Genomic DNA, 16,583 nt, shown 5'->3' with positions numbered 1-16,583 from the left:
TAACACCTAATCTATTTCATATTCATGATTTGATTCATATTTTTATAATGAAAAAGTATTCAAGATGAGATGCATGCAATGGGTGCCTTGTAGGTTGAGAATGAGACAACTTTTCTTTATATAACCAAAAGATATGTTGAAATCCAATGTACTATTTAGGTGCTTACGGTATACCAAGTTAGCTATAATGACCCCTAATACTCTTCCTATCATTTTCCTAGAATATTTAACTTGATTTGAACAAAAATGACTTATTAATAACAAATTTTAATTAAATAATTGTTATATTTGTAATAAAAATAATAAATATCTACTATTTAAATATATAGAAAAGTCAGTAAAAAAAACATTCTAGAATTAGCTACTCCAATTATGACGGCTTTTTAAATATTGGATAAAACATATCAATTCTGAAAAACCAAATTTGAGTGTTCCGATATTTTATTTTTTGAAGCTCCATTTTATCTAAAGCCCTAATTTATCTCCATTTTCATCCCCATTTTGAACTGAAAGCTCAAACAAATGGGAAAACCATGCCGCAGACCAGAGAAAGCTACCATCTATATTCGGCAACGTCTCTGACCAAGTGTAATGAAAATTGTGTCATTCAATAGAGACGCTCTTCAAAATTTCAACCCTCCTTCAGATCGGATAAGATTGGTATATCTTTACAAGAAATCTTAGACGAACTTTCTGAAAAAAAATAAAAAATCTGATTAATCGTTGCGTGTTCTTCTCACATTTCAATGTCTTTATTCCAGTATTCATCCTCTCGAATCCAGGACGAAAAAAATCACAAAGGCGGCTCCTTTGGTTTTGTCAAATTCAAAGACAATTCTTAGGATTCCATGGCTGTTAATTACTGTTCTTTGGCGGATCTTTACTGGTTTTTTGGGCCCTGTTTCTGAAGTCTGATAAAAAGAAGAAACATGATGGCACTGCAGAGGGAATTGAAGAGGCAGCCCACCATTCCATTACATCCCTGTTTTCTCAAATGCATCCACACAACCCACCCACTCGCTGAAGATCCCACGCCCACCTCAATCATTCTGCAATATCCTGCAATCCTCGTACAACGGGGAGAACAATCCAATCCCCTGCTCCTGCTACCCCCAATGAAGAAAACAGAGCACAAGATCACATTCATAACCGTGTTACTCACGATGCGCAAAATCTGAAGAGACTGGGAGAATTCCAACCAGAAGAAACCCACAAATATGGGCACCGTGCTGCTCAATATCTGAGGGAATCTCACAGACTTTTTCCCCAAAATCATGATGAATGTGTCCAGCAATTCATAGTATTTGGTGAGGTAGGAAACATAAGACCAGAAGAAAACTCTTCCCGCAGAACGAGTTCCAAGAGGAAAACATAAAATTAGCTCTGCTGCAATGTTCTTTCTCCTCAGCCATCTCATCTCCTTTATCTCCACCATTGTTGCTTCCACACACCCAACTAAAACGATCACGGACATGACCAGCATGAGTGAATTATAGATTGCAGAGATTGGGCGCAAAGGCAGGGGTTTGATCCTGAATTTCATGGCCAGGTTGAGGAAGAGAAGAAGAAAGAGGTAGAGGAGAATGGAGAAGGGAAGAAAAACAAGGGAGGATCCCAAGATGTTATGGTCCCATCTGAAGTGGGAAATTGTTGGGTGCTGAGCAAACCAGTACCTCAGATTGCCCTCAATTTGTTCCAATGGAGAAGGACCCGACGAGGATCCAAGTTCTGACATTTTCTTGGCATAACAGAGCACAGATGAAGATCCCACAATTTCAATTGTCTTTCTTTAAGTGTATGAGTGTCAATTGGGTATGAAAATATCAGAGGTGTGAGACGTTTTAAAGGGTACCAAATGCAAAAGCCATGCGTAGCGTCTCGTTTGAAATGTGAAATTGACCACACATTTTGCTTTGAGTTGAGACTTTCCGTGTTGACTGGTTGATGCCAACAGCATTCATACTTGCGCTTTCTGCTGCGTTCAAAGAATAAGCAAAGAAACTCTTTATTTTCACATGATATTTTGTTGTGCACGGTTTCTGGTTGTGAATTGTGAGTTCTATGTGTCCTAAATTTGATGGTTTATTCTAATTTTGACGGTCCAAGCTTCTGTTAAGTATATTTTATTTGGCGGTCCACGCTTTGTTAAGTATATTTTATTTACAAAAGATATTTAAAGACAATTTAATAGTTCCATCGAAATCTTTTATTTTTTTTAATGCAATACAATTTCCTTGAATTTCAGTTTTAGAAAACTTCAAGTCTAACTGTTAGTGGATTAGGTGTTGCATATTCATAATCACTAACATCGTCAAGATGTACACCTCTTCTTTGGGTTGTCTCAACAATTTCAAGTCTAACTACAATTTTCCTCAGCATGTCCATTATGGCATTATCTACATTCCCTCTACCACAAACCATCTTAACAATAGTTCTTGAAAGATCATAACCTTCTACAAGTTATAGGCAAGATTTTAGATCTTCCACCCTACAACCAATCTAATAAGGTTCTCCATGATCCCAAACTCACAAGGAAGGAAAACATTTCTCTGATACCACCTCATGCAAGGGATGAAAGGTAGGAGGAATAAGGTGGTATCAAACCAATTTAAACCTATTAACACCCTTGCTAAGAGTTGCACATGGAAGCTATTTCTTAAAAATCAATAGGAAATATAAGGCCATATGTAGCAAATACATAGGTGCAATTATTTTACTTCACATAAAAAAAAATAGCATGCCTGATTGTGAGGCCTTTTGGGTTGTGGCCATATAAAAGGACAATTTCAAAATTAGAGTCCAAGCTTGCTTCTTCTATCTTCTTTTCACTAAGATATGCCTTTCCTACATCTAACTAATCTTCATTTGTAGCCAGCTAAAACACAAGTCGGCTAGCCAGGCATTTAATTATATTAAAGGTCCATTCTTGGAAGAGTAAACCAAAACCCAAGCAAAGGACAACATAAGATCGTGCACTCTTAGGAATAGGTCTAGACACAAGTTAGGAATTGGCTCCCAACTACGCAAGATGTTATGTTAGCATAGGAAACTATGCCAATAGAAACAATATACCTTGTTGGATAGAAACTAATGGAAACATAGACCCCAAAGAACAACTAAACTCAAATAATATGGAACATCAAAATACATGTACTTAGGACAAGGATCTAGGATAGGTCCTTGACATGATATCGATTATGCATAACAAGAAACAAAAAGCATAAATTACTATTGTGCAAACAATAGACTGGTATAGAAAAAAAAAAAAAAATTGGTTGATGCAATATTACTTAAAGACCCAAGATGCTCTTGCATCACTTTTGTTCTAACATATTTTTCAATTTATTTATCCTTTTGGGTTCCAACTAATTGTCCACTAATTCTTCAACACTTCATTTATTATCCTTCATGTTATCAACCTAAGAATTAAGTTGGTTGATGAGATTCATATTAGGATCATATGTGGCATTTGAAGATAATTGAACAATTATATTTTTGGTGATTACTAGTGTTATTTCTCACTTTTACTTCTTAAGTTCCCCTTGCCTTTTCAATTGTTGTATGTACTTATTCATTTATTCTAGATCCATGTCTCCCATTATTGACTTCTTCTCGACAAGGATGACATCTAGTTTCTTCTTTTCTTCTATTGTGCATACACCCTTCTCAAAGAATTCTCCCTCATCTTTTGAGCTTAAAGATGATGATGGGGGTGACAAAGATGTCAACATTTATTTATTTACCTTCTCTTCTTCCTAAAGTATTCATCACCTATCATTCTAGACATACTTGGTGCTCTATTTTGGCATGTTTTCCCATGTGTCCTAGTCTTAGAAACTCTTGATCTCAAGGATGCTAGTCAGAATACCATACCTCCTGCTTCTTCTTTCTGTTCTTTTTCTTCTTGCTCTAAGTTTGGAGACTTTTCCTTTGGGGGCTCTTCATATGGAATCTAGGCAAGTTTAGGTGGTTCCTTGTTTTTGCCTTTTTCCTTTTCTGCTGATGGATAAACAATCATGGTGGCTTCCTTGATGGTCTCATCAATTTGTTGTTGAGTCATACCTATAGGTGACTTGACTCTTTCATCAGTAGTTTGAGCATCAATATGTGTAGCCAGTGGGGCATCTACCAGTTGTTCAACATTGCCAGTTTCAGTTGCAAGTGCCTTCTCCTCTATCTAGGGAAAAAATGACTCTCCTTGAATCACATTTGTTTCCTCCTTCTTTTCTTCCTATTGCATATCTTCCTCTTTTTGAGGACTTGGAGTTTCATATCTTCTTTCCCCAGCTCCTCTGTCTATCTCTATCCGTGCACTCTACTCTTTCTTCTCTTGTTTTTGTATGACTTCCTATTCTTTCTTGGAACCAGATGGTTCCATGGTGCATCCTCGGGTCTATTTTCCCTTCAAATAAGTATCCACTTCTTTAGTCATCTCTTTCCAATGTTGGTTGATCTTGTCTTGGCTTCGTTGATTTGACCAATTATAATGTCTATAACATCCATTGTGTCATTGAACTTTCCTCTGTATACTTCCATACACAATGTCTTTTGAAACTTAGACAATTTGGGTCTCATTTTGATTAAGGATTCTTATACCATTTTCCCCTAGTATTTTATACTTGTGCTCCATTATTTATTTAATATTTTCCTCAATTCCTTGGGTATCAATAATCTAATATCATATTGAGCATGAGCTCATAACATAGCAGTTGATGCAAGCCCTTGTAATAGGGAGGTTCAATGTTTGAACCATGGTAGTGTAATCAAGTGAGACAGTTTATGTTGGATGTGGGAGTCGGAAGGAATCATTGTTCAACATAATTCTTGGTTTGAATCTCACAATTTGCACTCGACATATGATTGGGACAGGAGTCAGAAGGATTGTTGACCTTGGAGCGCATTGTGCCATGTAGGAGTAGAGGAAGTTAATAATGTTCATGTTGATCCAATTGTCAAACCCTTGCTGGGCTTGGAGTGCTTGTGGACATTGTGCTAGTCCCATGTCGGTTGTGGTCTTCTATGCTCCTCGGGCTTCGTGTCCCTGCTAGGCTTTCGTGCTCATAGGTTTGAGGTTGTTGGTTTTCAAGGGGATGAGGTCCCCTAGATTTGTGGCCTTACTGGTTCAAAGCTCTAGTCGAAAGCGACTATTACCGACCCAAAAAAAAAATCTAATATCATATGGTTTCCTCTCAATTTGTCTCATGCTTTCCAATACAACCTTAATGGATTTTTTCTTATTGTTTTTTAAAAATATTGAAAATCTATTCTCCAAAATTGAGTAATCATACCTTTTAACAATTATATTTACAATTTCCTCAATGGAGAATGGTTTATATTTATTGTTACCTTTCTTCGATGCCCTTGATGTTTCTTATATATCCTCCTTGATTTCTTCTATAATCACAACTATTCCAATTGCATCATCTTCTGACTCGGCCACTTCAATCTATGGTTGATTTGGTGGTGACTCTTCTTCCTCCTGAAATTGAGTCATGCAAGGAAAACTCATAGCCACCTTTTCTTCCATTTCTTCAGTATTCATTATCTTGAATGATTCCATTTTGGAAGGTCTTGAAGCTTGACATTTGGATACCATTTGTGGAGTTAGCTACTGGGATTTCTTTTTCTTAGTGAGATGTTTGTTACTTTATCTTTGTACAAGTGCCAAACTTTGGTAGGATTTATCTTTCTTATAAAGCAACCAGTTTTTCTAAGAAAGACCTTGTCTCTTCCTCCTTCACCTCATAACTGAAGGATGTCAACTAGTGATTTCTTGGTTGAACTATACACACAATGCACTTGTTTGTGCTTTCTATTAGACAAGTTTGACCTTTGAAACTCTCCACTAGACTAGCAGGTATCCTTTCTCTCTGATTCATTTCCTTATGGAAACCTTTGAAGTATTCACGTAGCAAGGCATTTCCTTTTCCTTCCAACTTCCTATATGTTCACATATTTGTGTTATGACCAGTTGATCTTCACACCATTTGTTGAGTGGGGATCTAGGGAATTTTCCTCTAAGGTAGAAAAATATGCACACTAGTATTGATCCAAACCTTAGGTTTGATCCTTGTGGTCATTCATAATATTTCCTAAGTTTTCCATTATCGACTTGTAAAAATATCCACATAGATCAATTTGAGACTTAGTGTGAATGGCTTGAACTTCTTCATATGTTGTGTTGCTAGGGATATGATTTTCCCTACTTGTGTGGCACATCTTGTACCACAACACCATAGCCACAAGCCTTGTCTTTACTTCTTGGATCATGTTCATTGTACAACCTATTCCATCCTAGGTTGGCTTCCCTCCTGTAATTGAAGTCGTTTTCCTTGTCAATATGACATTCATTGATAGGTCAATGCCACATGCATTAAAACTAGTTACCCTCTCTATTAGAGCCTTAGTAACACTATATGATTAGTTCAACCATATATACTGCTCATGAATTCTACTCAAAACAAACCTTTCCATTCTTTGTGGAAGAAATTGGGTATGTCCGCCCCACTTCTCAACATGGAACTCTCTAAATTTTTGTGTTTTTCCTTCAATGCTCCTTTAGAGAATAATATGCTACACAAATCTCACATCTTTTTTTCACCTATGTCTTGAATCTCAACCTCTAAGTACAAACTTACATCCTTAATAAGTAAAACATCATTATGAGGTGATGATAATCCCATTTCATCTTACACATATTTCCCTTTTGCTGAGACGATCTCATACTCTGGCTGATCACTTTGTCGGCTATCTATTAGATTAATCTTGTTGATTTCCTCTACCATTGTTCTTGCTTAACTTATGTATTAACCATTGTTCAAGATTCTTCTCACAAAAAGTACTCTTGAAAATTTGCCTTTGATCTCTTATGTTTTTGCAGTATGAAAGCACCTGTAATTTCAATAATGGAATGTGTCAAATGATTTGCATTTCACATATTTATGTCGTGTAATTATAATATTAGGGTTACAGTTAGAAAACAAGTTTTACCTACCATAGGACATATGTCATTAATGATCTTGATCTATCTGTAACAATTACTTTTTTGCCCTTGGATTTTCCATCAAAAAGTTGTTCTTCTTTTTAGCATCAACATATTCTCTTCTCACATGTAGTCTTTACTAGTTTGGACTAGGGCACCGACTTATGATTAATCATTTTATCATACAACTCCTTTAGGCTTCATGAGCTTAGTCATTTTTTGAGGTCTCACCACTAATCGATGAGCTTGTAACCTCATCTAGTTTCACTACTTCAACCACTTCACTCTTCTTCATCCAATTGGTGACATGGTCCTATTCCAGTTGTTCCAAGGTCTTGTTCTCTTTCATGACCAAATTTTTTTTTCTTGGTCTTCTACTACTGTAGTCTCTTGCAAGATGACCAATCTTCTAGCATATATAATAGGTCATTTCGGTACCTTTTCATGGTCTGATGTTGATCCTTGGGTTCATCCAAAACCTACACTAAGTTGTAGAATGACTATCATTTCTATATGTTATGTAAACTAGTATGGGAAAGCTATCCCTTCTAGTGGGACTTATTTCCTTGTGAGACATATGGTTGTATCTAACTCTCGTTCTACAGTCCTCATCTCTATGTCCATCCTTGTTACAATAGTAGCAACACCCATCTATTATTTTCTCTTTCAAATGAGATATATATTGTTGTGTATTATGCTCATAAATATGGTAGTTATTATAGTTCCCTTCAAAGTTACATTATTGAATAGGTGTAATCCATTTAAACCAACACATAATAGACTTGTTCTCTTTCTTACCACAATAATGTCAAGTAGGTTTAGCACTACCCTTATATTTTGGAGATGTGCTTCTTGATCTTCTATTGTTCAGGTTCTTTTCTCTAGAGCTCCTCCTTCCTTAGTCTTTTTGTCACCTTGGTAGTCAAGGCTGGTTGTGCTCTTGTTTCTTCTTTGAGCTTTTAGTTTCTCATCTATCTTTTTTGATCTTTCATTTAATATTCTCATTTTTTCATTGCACTCATTTATTTTTCTTAGCTCCTATGTGAGCTTGAGAACTTTCTTTATCAGTTCCTTAAGTTGTTCCATATTAGGATGAATGCTCTACTCAGTCTTCTACTCATCCTTTCTCCTAACTACTACTTTAACTTCATCTCTTTCTATGATGGTAACATCTCATTCATCTCGAGCTCTCATAATCTCTCAGCATAGTTCTTCCTTTTCCTTGATCATATGATAAAAAATTTCTTTCAATTGGTCATTTTTTTTTCATTAAGCCAGAGATGGTTTCTTCTAACTCCTCCAAACTACTATGCTCTTCTAGTTTTTCAATAATCTCTCGACTCCCACTAAAATTTTTCATCATCTTCTCTCTTTCTGTCAAGGAGTTTCCAAGTTTTTCCTTTGGGTCTTCAATAGTGTCTAGTGCTTCTTATTAGCTATCTTCTAAGTAATATCATTGAATCTTCCTTTAAGTTGTTAGACTTGTTACAATAGGGATCTGTAGTTTGATACCAATTGTTGGTCCCAATCGGTACTAAGAGTGGAGGTTGAATTATTACCAACACCAAAATTAGCTACTCCTTGAACCACTCTAAATAAACTCAACACAAAATGTGCAACATCTAAAACCAAGATAAATGTAGTAACGTAAAAGCAAGTAAGTTCACACACAAAAGAATTCATCAAGTTGACATAGAGAATCTATGCATGGAAACCCTCAATTAGAGGATGAAATCCATTGTGGGGATAATATACTCACTGTCCATTTTAATGCATGTAAATGGTTTCCTTGTTAGGGTCTACAACTATTTCCTCTAAAAACACATGTTGTTAGGAATGTTTCTAACCTATCAGGAAACACAAGCTTGTTAAAGCTACCTTTGTAGATAATTTTACAAGCCTCTTCTGACAAACACCATGTTAGAGGATTTTACACATAGATTACTAATGAAGCTTTCCTTGTTAAGAGCTACAAATAGATGCAATGGGAAGAAAGAATTCTAATGTATTAGACTTGAGATGTGACACTAACTTTCCTTGTAGATCTTGATGAATATCATCGAACATGCACTGATCTCCTTGTCCACTTGATGATTTCTTTCATCTCAACCTTCCCTTTGATTGTTTACAATATCATATCATTGTATCTTCTTCATTTGCAACTAATTTTCTCACTAGTATGCACCTTTTATATTCTTTTATGTGTTCTTCTGAACACTCTTCTCCCTTCCCTAGCTGTGCTCTTCTGAACTTCAACAACCAACTTCTTCAAAAACATCAACAACCTTCTTTTTCCTAATCAATTAGATTCATTCTATGATGTTAGGGCACAATTAGCCTTAACTAAATTATCCTGCTCATTTTCAAATTCAAATTTTGAATTCCATGCCTAGCATGTTCATAGGAAATCCATGACCCCTACATATAGGATCTATATTGGTATCCTTGGTAGTCCATCTATAATCCAATAGTATCCTTTGTCCTTGCCTACTTCTGTCATTCTCTCTTTTCTTTTATCACATCTACTATTCTCATTTCTCTCCTGTCATATCCATGGTGGTTCACTTTGTTGATGACTAGGATCAACTATCTTGCATGCTTTTCTTCTCATGTTGGCGTGGTGCACATGAGTGCATACTGATTTACTCTTCTACTGGTAAGCATAACACATTGGGAAGTTTCCTCCCTGTGACTGGTTGTCAATCCATTTGTCCATCAATGATAAAATTTCTTGTAATTCACAATTTTCATGCCAATGAGACTTGTAGGATCAACACTAAGCCCCAACGACTTCCTCACAATTTTATTATTATTATTCCTCCTTAACTTCACTCCTTGTAGCTTATCAAATTGACAAACTTCTATCAATTGATGTTTCTCTTCTATTACACTCCATAGTAGGAACCTTACCCAACCCTATTCTTCGGTATTGATGATATTGGAAAAATTATATTAATTAGAACATTATATAATATAATATTTTATGTTAATACATGCATTATGATATTATAAAATATTATTAATTATTATAAAATATTATACTATCTAAAATTATCAATATGTTCTATTTAATATAAAACCTAAAAAGGTAATTAATATCTTGTAATTAAAAAGGTATTTAAAACAAGAGGGAAAAGTTAGGGAATAAGATTGAAAAGTTAAAACTTTGAATTATTGCACAACAAATTGGGTACACAATTAAATGAGGACCCGAATAGGCTCAATATTTACCAAGCATACATTCTCAACTCAAAAAATGTGTTTTTCCTAGTTTAACTGAGTTCTACAGTTCAAGCAAGTATCTATTGTCTTTTAATTCAACTGAGCTCACTAAAATGAAAAGGGTTTCTTTTGGATATTCTCAACTTTCCATCGATATAATAGCTGTTAGAATATGACTTCAATAGGCAATTGTTACTTATTTTAAATGGAGATACCTATAAAGTGTTGACTTACATACTTATTGAAAAATAATTATTAATTTCAAATGCTAAAAATATTTTTGAAATCCAAAAGATGCATCACATTATATGCTTCCCCTACGAAAACCAAAAATAAATCAATTTGGTAATGTTTTGAGTTAGTTAAGGTGATCAAATATAAGCATTTTTTTTCTAAAAATATTGTAGCAAAAAAATCATAATTAATTATTTTATTGAAATAAAAATACCCAATAATGTGTGTCACATCCAGACATGAGTCCACTTCTTATATCTAGAATCTTGTAATATCCTAAAAAAATTGTAATATGACACTAAAATCCAAATATTTGACCAATCATTTTTTTTCTAGATAAGGTCTAGTAGTTTAAAAGCCACATTCAATTTCCTACAGATTCTATTATTACAAATTTTTAATATAAAGTTCATAACTAGTTCAAAGTTGCATGTCAAGTTGACATAACCCCAACTTGTTGATTTTACACTACCACTTAGCTCATAGTTTGGCCCCTCATGATATTGCACATACCCATATGCAAATGTATGGTGTATGAGATTGGATCCAACGATGTAGTTGAGTTATGATCCTATGTCAAGGTTGAAGTGACTTCAACTCTTCATGTTTGGAGACCAAACAAGTTTACCATGTTTGTGTTTTTTGACTTTGAGAGTCTTTTATGGCCTTGTGATATTGATTTATTCTTATTTATGATTTCTCTTGGTGCCTTGTTGTTGTAATAAGATGAACCTTTTTAGTTTCTAAGTAGTGGAGTGGAGCAGCTCTCCAAGGTAGGTTGGGACACAAAGGGGACTCAGGGTATCCCTTGGCAGAGTCCTTAATAAGTGATAACTAAATAAATGAATGTGATCTTAAAATGTTAAAAAGAGATTTATGTGATTGATTGTCTTTTCATCGTTTGAGGACGTAGATATGGTAAGCCTCACCTTGCCATTATTAAGGATATTGATATGGCATAATACCTGTCCTTTGTTTGAATTTTTTGATATGGTACATTATAGCCTTGTCATCTACAAATGTTGATATGGATTTGTTGAGCATCCTTGATGTGAGAAGCGTAGTTTGATGTTGCATGAGCTTTGAGAGCTATGTGATGACAATCCATTCTGATGTCTTTACACTAAACTTTTATTACTACTTATTAGTACCCTTGGTGTAGTATGAGATTTAGTGTCCTTGATTACATTTGGATAGTGGGTCTCATGTTGAGTGTTCTCCATGTATGATTGCATTTTTCTCTAGTATATTGTACTATTGAACCGTGTACTTTTTTGGTATGTGTGTGTTAGCCACTTCTTGCTTGTGTATATGCCTTGTGTTTGTGGGTTGGTTACTATCTCCATGATCACGATGGGTTGGGTCTATGGGTTATATATGGTTGGGAGGCATTGCTAACTATACCACTAAATGGGATTGGTGAACATAGACACACTTCCTCCAACTATGAGGATTAGAGCTTGTAGGGTCACTCTTTTTATTATAGAGTTATTGATGGTATACATATATATATTTGATGTTAGAGGTATCGATATTAATCTGGCCTCATATTTTTACTCTTTGCATTTATGTTCTTATGTAATCGAGTGAGTATTGCCTCAATATGTGTATATGGTACTCCCCAGTGTGGAGCTAGTTGCATTTTAATTGTGCATTGACTTCATTTTAGTTTAGATCTTGTTTTAATGCATTTTCATTCAAAATTTAAAAATGGTGTCTCCACTTGTTATTTGGTGTTTGTGACCCTTTAGGTTTGAGACTTTACATAATTTTTAGCAAATTGGCATTTGTATTTTAGTATCTAGGAAGTTTGGCATTTGCACTTGAGGTTTGACATTTGCAACCTCACTAGATTGTGTCTACATTTTCTTTATACTTCACCAGTTCCTTTGGTGTATGTGATATTTGGTGCTTGCGATGATAATTTGGTTTCTCTACTTGGCTTTTGGCATCTTTGAAGATAAACTGGCATCTATGTTGTAATTGGGTTGTGATCCAAGTTTAAATGGTGGGATATGTGTTTGACCTTTTGGGTCGGTTCCTTGGGTCAGTGATTTTACTACTCAAGAGCCAAAAGAATAGTTATAAATAATTTAGATGCATACAAAGATAACAAATATATTGTTGAAATGGGGCATACGATTCAAGAGCTTATGGTGAAAGAAATTAACTATAGCAACTACACCTACTATTTATATCATGTTTGTAGAATACTCAACTTGATTTGAATAAGATTCAGCCTTAGTAAAAGTGATCTCCTATTACCCTATTACATATGAAAAGAAATTTCAATGGGAAAACCACATCGCTTAGAATTTGAGGGTCATCCCTACCTATCATATAATATTTTTATGATGGTTTGGTCATTTATTTAATGCTTTCATAAAAAATCTGATAAAAAACTTGATTATCAAATGTTTTATATTTTAGAAATTGTTTGATAAATTATTCTAAAAAGTTAAACTTTATTAATATTATACATTAATTAATACAAATAAGATTAGATTAATTATTAAAAATAAGATTACACTATAACAATTTTAAAGCCAATATTACCAGATTTCCACAATCCATTGAAATGTATGAATTATTTCTAAATTTGATTGTGTATGTTTTTTTTATCCATGATCCATTGTCAGTATGAGAGAATGTAAGAATAGAAATTATTATCCATGTTAATTTGTATGAGAGAATGATGATAATTTGTAATCTTACATTCTCTCATACAAATAATCATGGATAATAATTTGTATTCTTACATTCTCTCATCCTGATAATGGATCATGGAGTGTGAGCCAAAAGTCAATGCTAAAAGATATATACAATCGAATCAAAAAATAATTCATATAATTTTTAAAGTTAACTAATAAATTATAAGTATCATATTTTTAATTTAATTAACAATTAACAAAAGTAATTCATGAAATTTAATAAATTTTCAATCTTTCATAAATGATTTAACAATTAACAAAATTAATTCATGAAATTTAATAAATCTTCAATCTTTCATATACAATTTAAAAAATGGAAAACTGACAATATGACTACCAAATTCCAGTGATACTGCAAAGCATTGAACAACTACCATATGTATTAGGAGATCACTATCATTTGATTTCTGAACAATTGTAACGAAAAATGGGTCACATTAAAAAAATTCAACCCTCCTTCAAATGGGTCACATTATAAGGAATCAATTTGATAAATCACTATGTGTTCTTCTCACAATTCAAACTCTTTTTTCCTGTATTCATCTTCTCAAATCTACAACAAAAAAATCTCAAAGGCAACTCCTTTACTTTTGTCAAATTCAAAGATAATTCTTAGGATTCCATGGTTGTTAATTACTCTTCTTTGGTGGATCTTTGTTGGTTTTTTGGGCCCTAATTCTGAAGTTTGATAAAAAGAAGAAACATGATGGCACTACAGAGGGAATTGAAGAGGCAACCCACCATTCCATTATGCTGCAGGAGCAAGTGCTAGGCACAGGAATAAATTTTTGGTTTGCAATTGTGATGGTGTTTAGATGTTTTTTGTTATTATTAAATTTTAGGGTTTGCATTGCATTCGGGGTGGTGTTTAATTTTAGGGCTTAATTTAATATTTTGTTATAACTTTAGTAAAGGTTAAACAAAACCTTTACGGGTCTGGTGGTTGCCAAAACCAGTTCTTAACTGTTTGGCTTTGTTTATAAATTCTCTCTAAAATCTTTTGGGAGAGTATGATTTGAGATTTTTCTTTTCTGTGTGAAGAAGGACTGAGATGAACAGATGAAATAAATAAAATTGTAGTGCTTTCTTGCTACTTGGTTTTTGGTTTTATTTTATTCACACTACAAATTGATTAGGGATGCATATCATATCTGTTGTTTTCTAAATAAAATAGTAGTAGTAGCATTGTTTTCTTTTTGTAGAAGTTATCGTTGCAGGAAGCCAGACTCACACTAGAATCTCTAGAAATTAAATTGGGCAGTAATGCCTCTTGCTCGCATAATCACCATGTGAAGTGGCCTGAGTGTGGTGGAGAGTGGGTAGGAGGAATGTACATTACTTACTTCATGGCCATTTGCATGAATGGGCTACAGTTTGAAGAAACATGTGTTTGGTAAGGCAGCATCCCTATGTGCTTGCCATGAATGAACACATGTAACCTGTAAGGTGTTGTTCATATTTGGTGTTTCCCTGTAGTTTTTTTAATTTCTTCTTTCCATCCAATATTGAGCCTATTATAGGATTTGTTCTTGTTATCTCCTCATCACATTACATCCCTCTTTTCTCAAATGCATCCACACAATCCACACACTTGTTGAAGATCCCACACCAACCTCAATCATTCTGTATTATCCTGCAATCCTTGTATAGTGGGGAGAACAATTCAATCCCCTACTACTGCTACTACTACTACTATTGCTACCCCCAATGAAGAAAATAGAACACAAGATCACGTTCGTCACTATGTTACTCATGATGCACAAAATCTGAAGAGACTGGGAGAATTCCAACCAGAAGAAACCTACAAATATGGGCACCGTGCTGCTCAATATCTAAGGAAACTTCACAGAGTTTTTCCCCAAAATCACAATGAATGTTTCCAACAGTTCATAGTATTTGGTGAGGTAGGAAATGTAAGACTAGAAGAAAACTCTTTGCACAAAATGAGTTCCAAGAGGAAAACATAAAATTAGCTTTGCTACAATGTTATTTCTCCTTTTCCATCTCATCTCCTTTATCTCCACCATTGTTGCTTCCACACACCCAACTAAAACAATCAGAGACATGACCAACATGAGTGATTTACAGATTGTGGAGATTGGGCACAAAGGTAGGGGTTTGATCCTGAATTTCATGATCAAATTGAGGAAGAGAAGAAGAAAGAGGTAGATGAGAATGGATAAAGGAAGAAAAACAAGGGAGGATCCCAAGATGTTATTAGCCTTAGTTATTTGTCCTTTTGAAAATTCTAGCATCACTTGTGCCGATGTAGAATTTCTTATTTCCTTCTCCATATTTAGGCAATAATGCCATTTATTCTGAGCAATTGAATATAAATCCTTGGGCATTGTATTATCAAATTCAAGATGGGTATTCTTGAATTTTTCCATCATGGCATACACTAATTCTTCAATCATATTTTGTTCTTCTCTACTTAATTGAGTAAAATTAATGTTTTTCAAACTAGTTAAGTCCGCATTGTCTTTAATATTATCACACATTTTTTCTAAATCAGACTTAGGAGTGTTACTTAACACTCTGAACTCACTGTTCTCTTCTGACTCAGTCCTTTCATCTTTAGATTCTGGTTGAGCAACATATTTTCTTCTTAATCTTTTCTTTTGCATTGGACCTTCTTGTTCTATTGCCTTCTTTTCTTTCACTTGTTCCTTAGCCTTTTGAGTAGTAGCTCTGGTGGTGGCTCTTGTTGCTAGAGCTATGGGCTTTGTAGGGGTTGGTTTTGTAGCTTTCTTTTGCTTAGTCTATGTTGCTGGTTGTGTGCTTGCCTTCCTCTTCTTGGGCTCTATTTTAGTTGGTGCTTCCTTGGCTTGTTCCTCCTCAACACCTTCTTCCTCTGCATCTTCTCCCATGCCTTGGGTCAAGGCAAGTGGTTCCTGACCTTGTTGTTGTTCTTCTTCTTCTTCTTCTTCGTCATCATCATCATTGTCTACTCCCTCTCCAAATTTAGCTTTTAGCTTCTTTGTCATCTTCTCCTTCTTTTTCAATACAGATGTAGTCTTTAGATCCATGTCAACTTTTGATCTAACAACATCATAAGTTCCAAAAGGATTTGCACTTTCATCAATTTTCTCTGCAATTAATGCAGTGATGGTGGTTGATGCTTCATCAATATTTATTTCATAACCTAATGGCCTTAGCAATCTGACTCTTAGTATTGCTACTTGGATATATGTATAATATATGTCTACTAGAAAACAAATATCATTGATGTGTTGTTCTACTAAGGAAATTGGAATTCTTAGCCTCTGTTTCATGGATTTCTTGAAATACTCAAAATAGCTAGTCCTTATGGATTCAAAATTGTCTCCCATTTGTTCTATGTACTCATTTATTTGTACAGCCACAGACCTATTGGTCTTCCATCCTATCTTTTATAAAGAGGGGAATTCATTTTGAATGTAGAAAAATATACA

The 16,583-nt window shown here is 34.5% G+C and overlaps 1 protein-coding gene and 1 pseudogene across 1 annotated transcript; both read right to left on the bottom strand.

The window, feature by feature from the left end:
* Positions 1-476: 476 nt before the first annotated feature.
* Positions 477-1,796, bottom strand: LOC149531073 (fatty acid elongase 3-like). The gene has a single exon (XM_089810639.1). It carries the CDS (start codon positions 1,733-1,735, stop codon positions 881-883), a length of 855 nt encoding a protein of 284 aa, XP_089666765.1. The 5' UTR covers positions 1,736-1,796; the 3' UTR covers positions 477-880.
* A 12,025-nt stretch (positions 1,797-13,821) lies between these two features.
* Positions 13,822-15,443, bottom strand: LOC149531072 (fatty acid elongase 3-like; annotated as a pseudogene).
* Positions 15,444-16,583: the final 1,140 nt, after the last annotated feature.

The sequence above is a fragment of the Cupressus sempervirens genome, chromosome 11, assembly GCF_028749045.1.
Source record: "Cupressus sempervirens isolate cs-2001-9-10 chromosome 11, ASM2874904v1, whole genome shotgun sequence".
In the NCBI taxonomy this organism is placed as follows: domain Eukaryota; kingdom Viridiplantae; phylum Streptophyta; class Pinopsida; order Cupressales; family Cupressaceae; genus Cupressus; species Cupressus sempervirens.
Note: the sequence above shows the minus strand (reverse complement) of the source record. Positions and strands in the feature narration are given on the sequence as shown.

Bases quoted from the DNA above. Each gene is read 5' to 3' on its own strand.
- LOC149531073 (XM_089810639.1), bottom strand. From the start codon at position 1,735: ATGTCAGAACTTGGATCCTCGTCGGGTCCTTCTCCATTGGAACAAATT.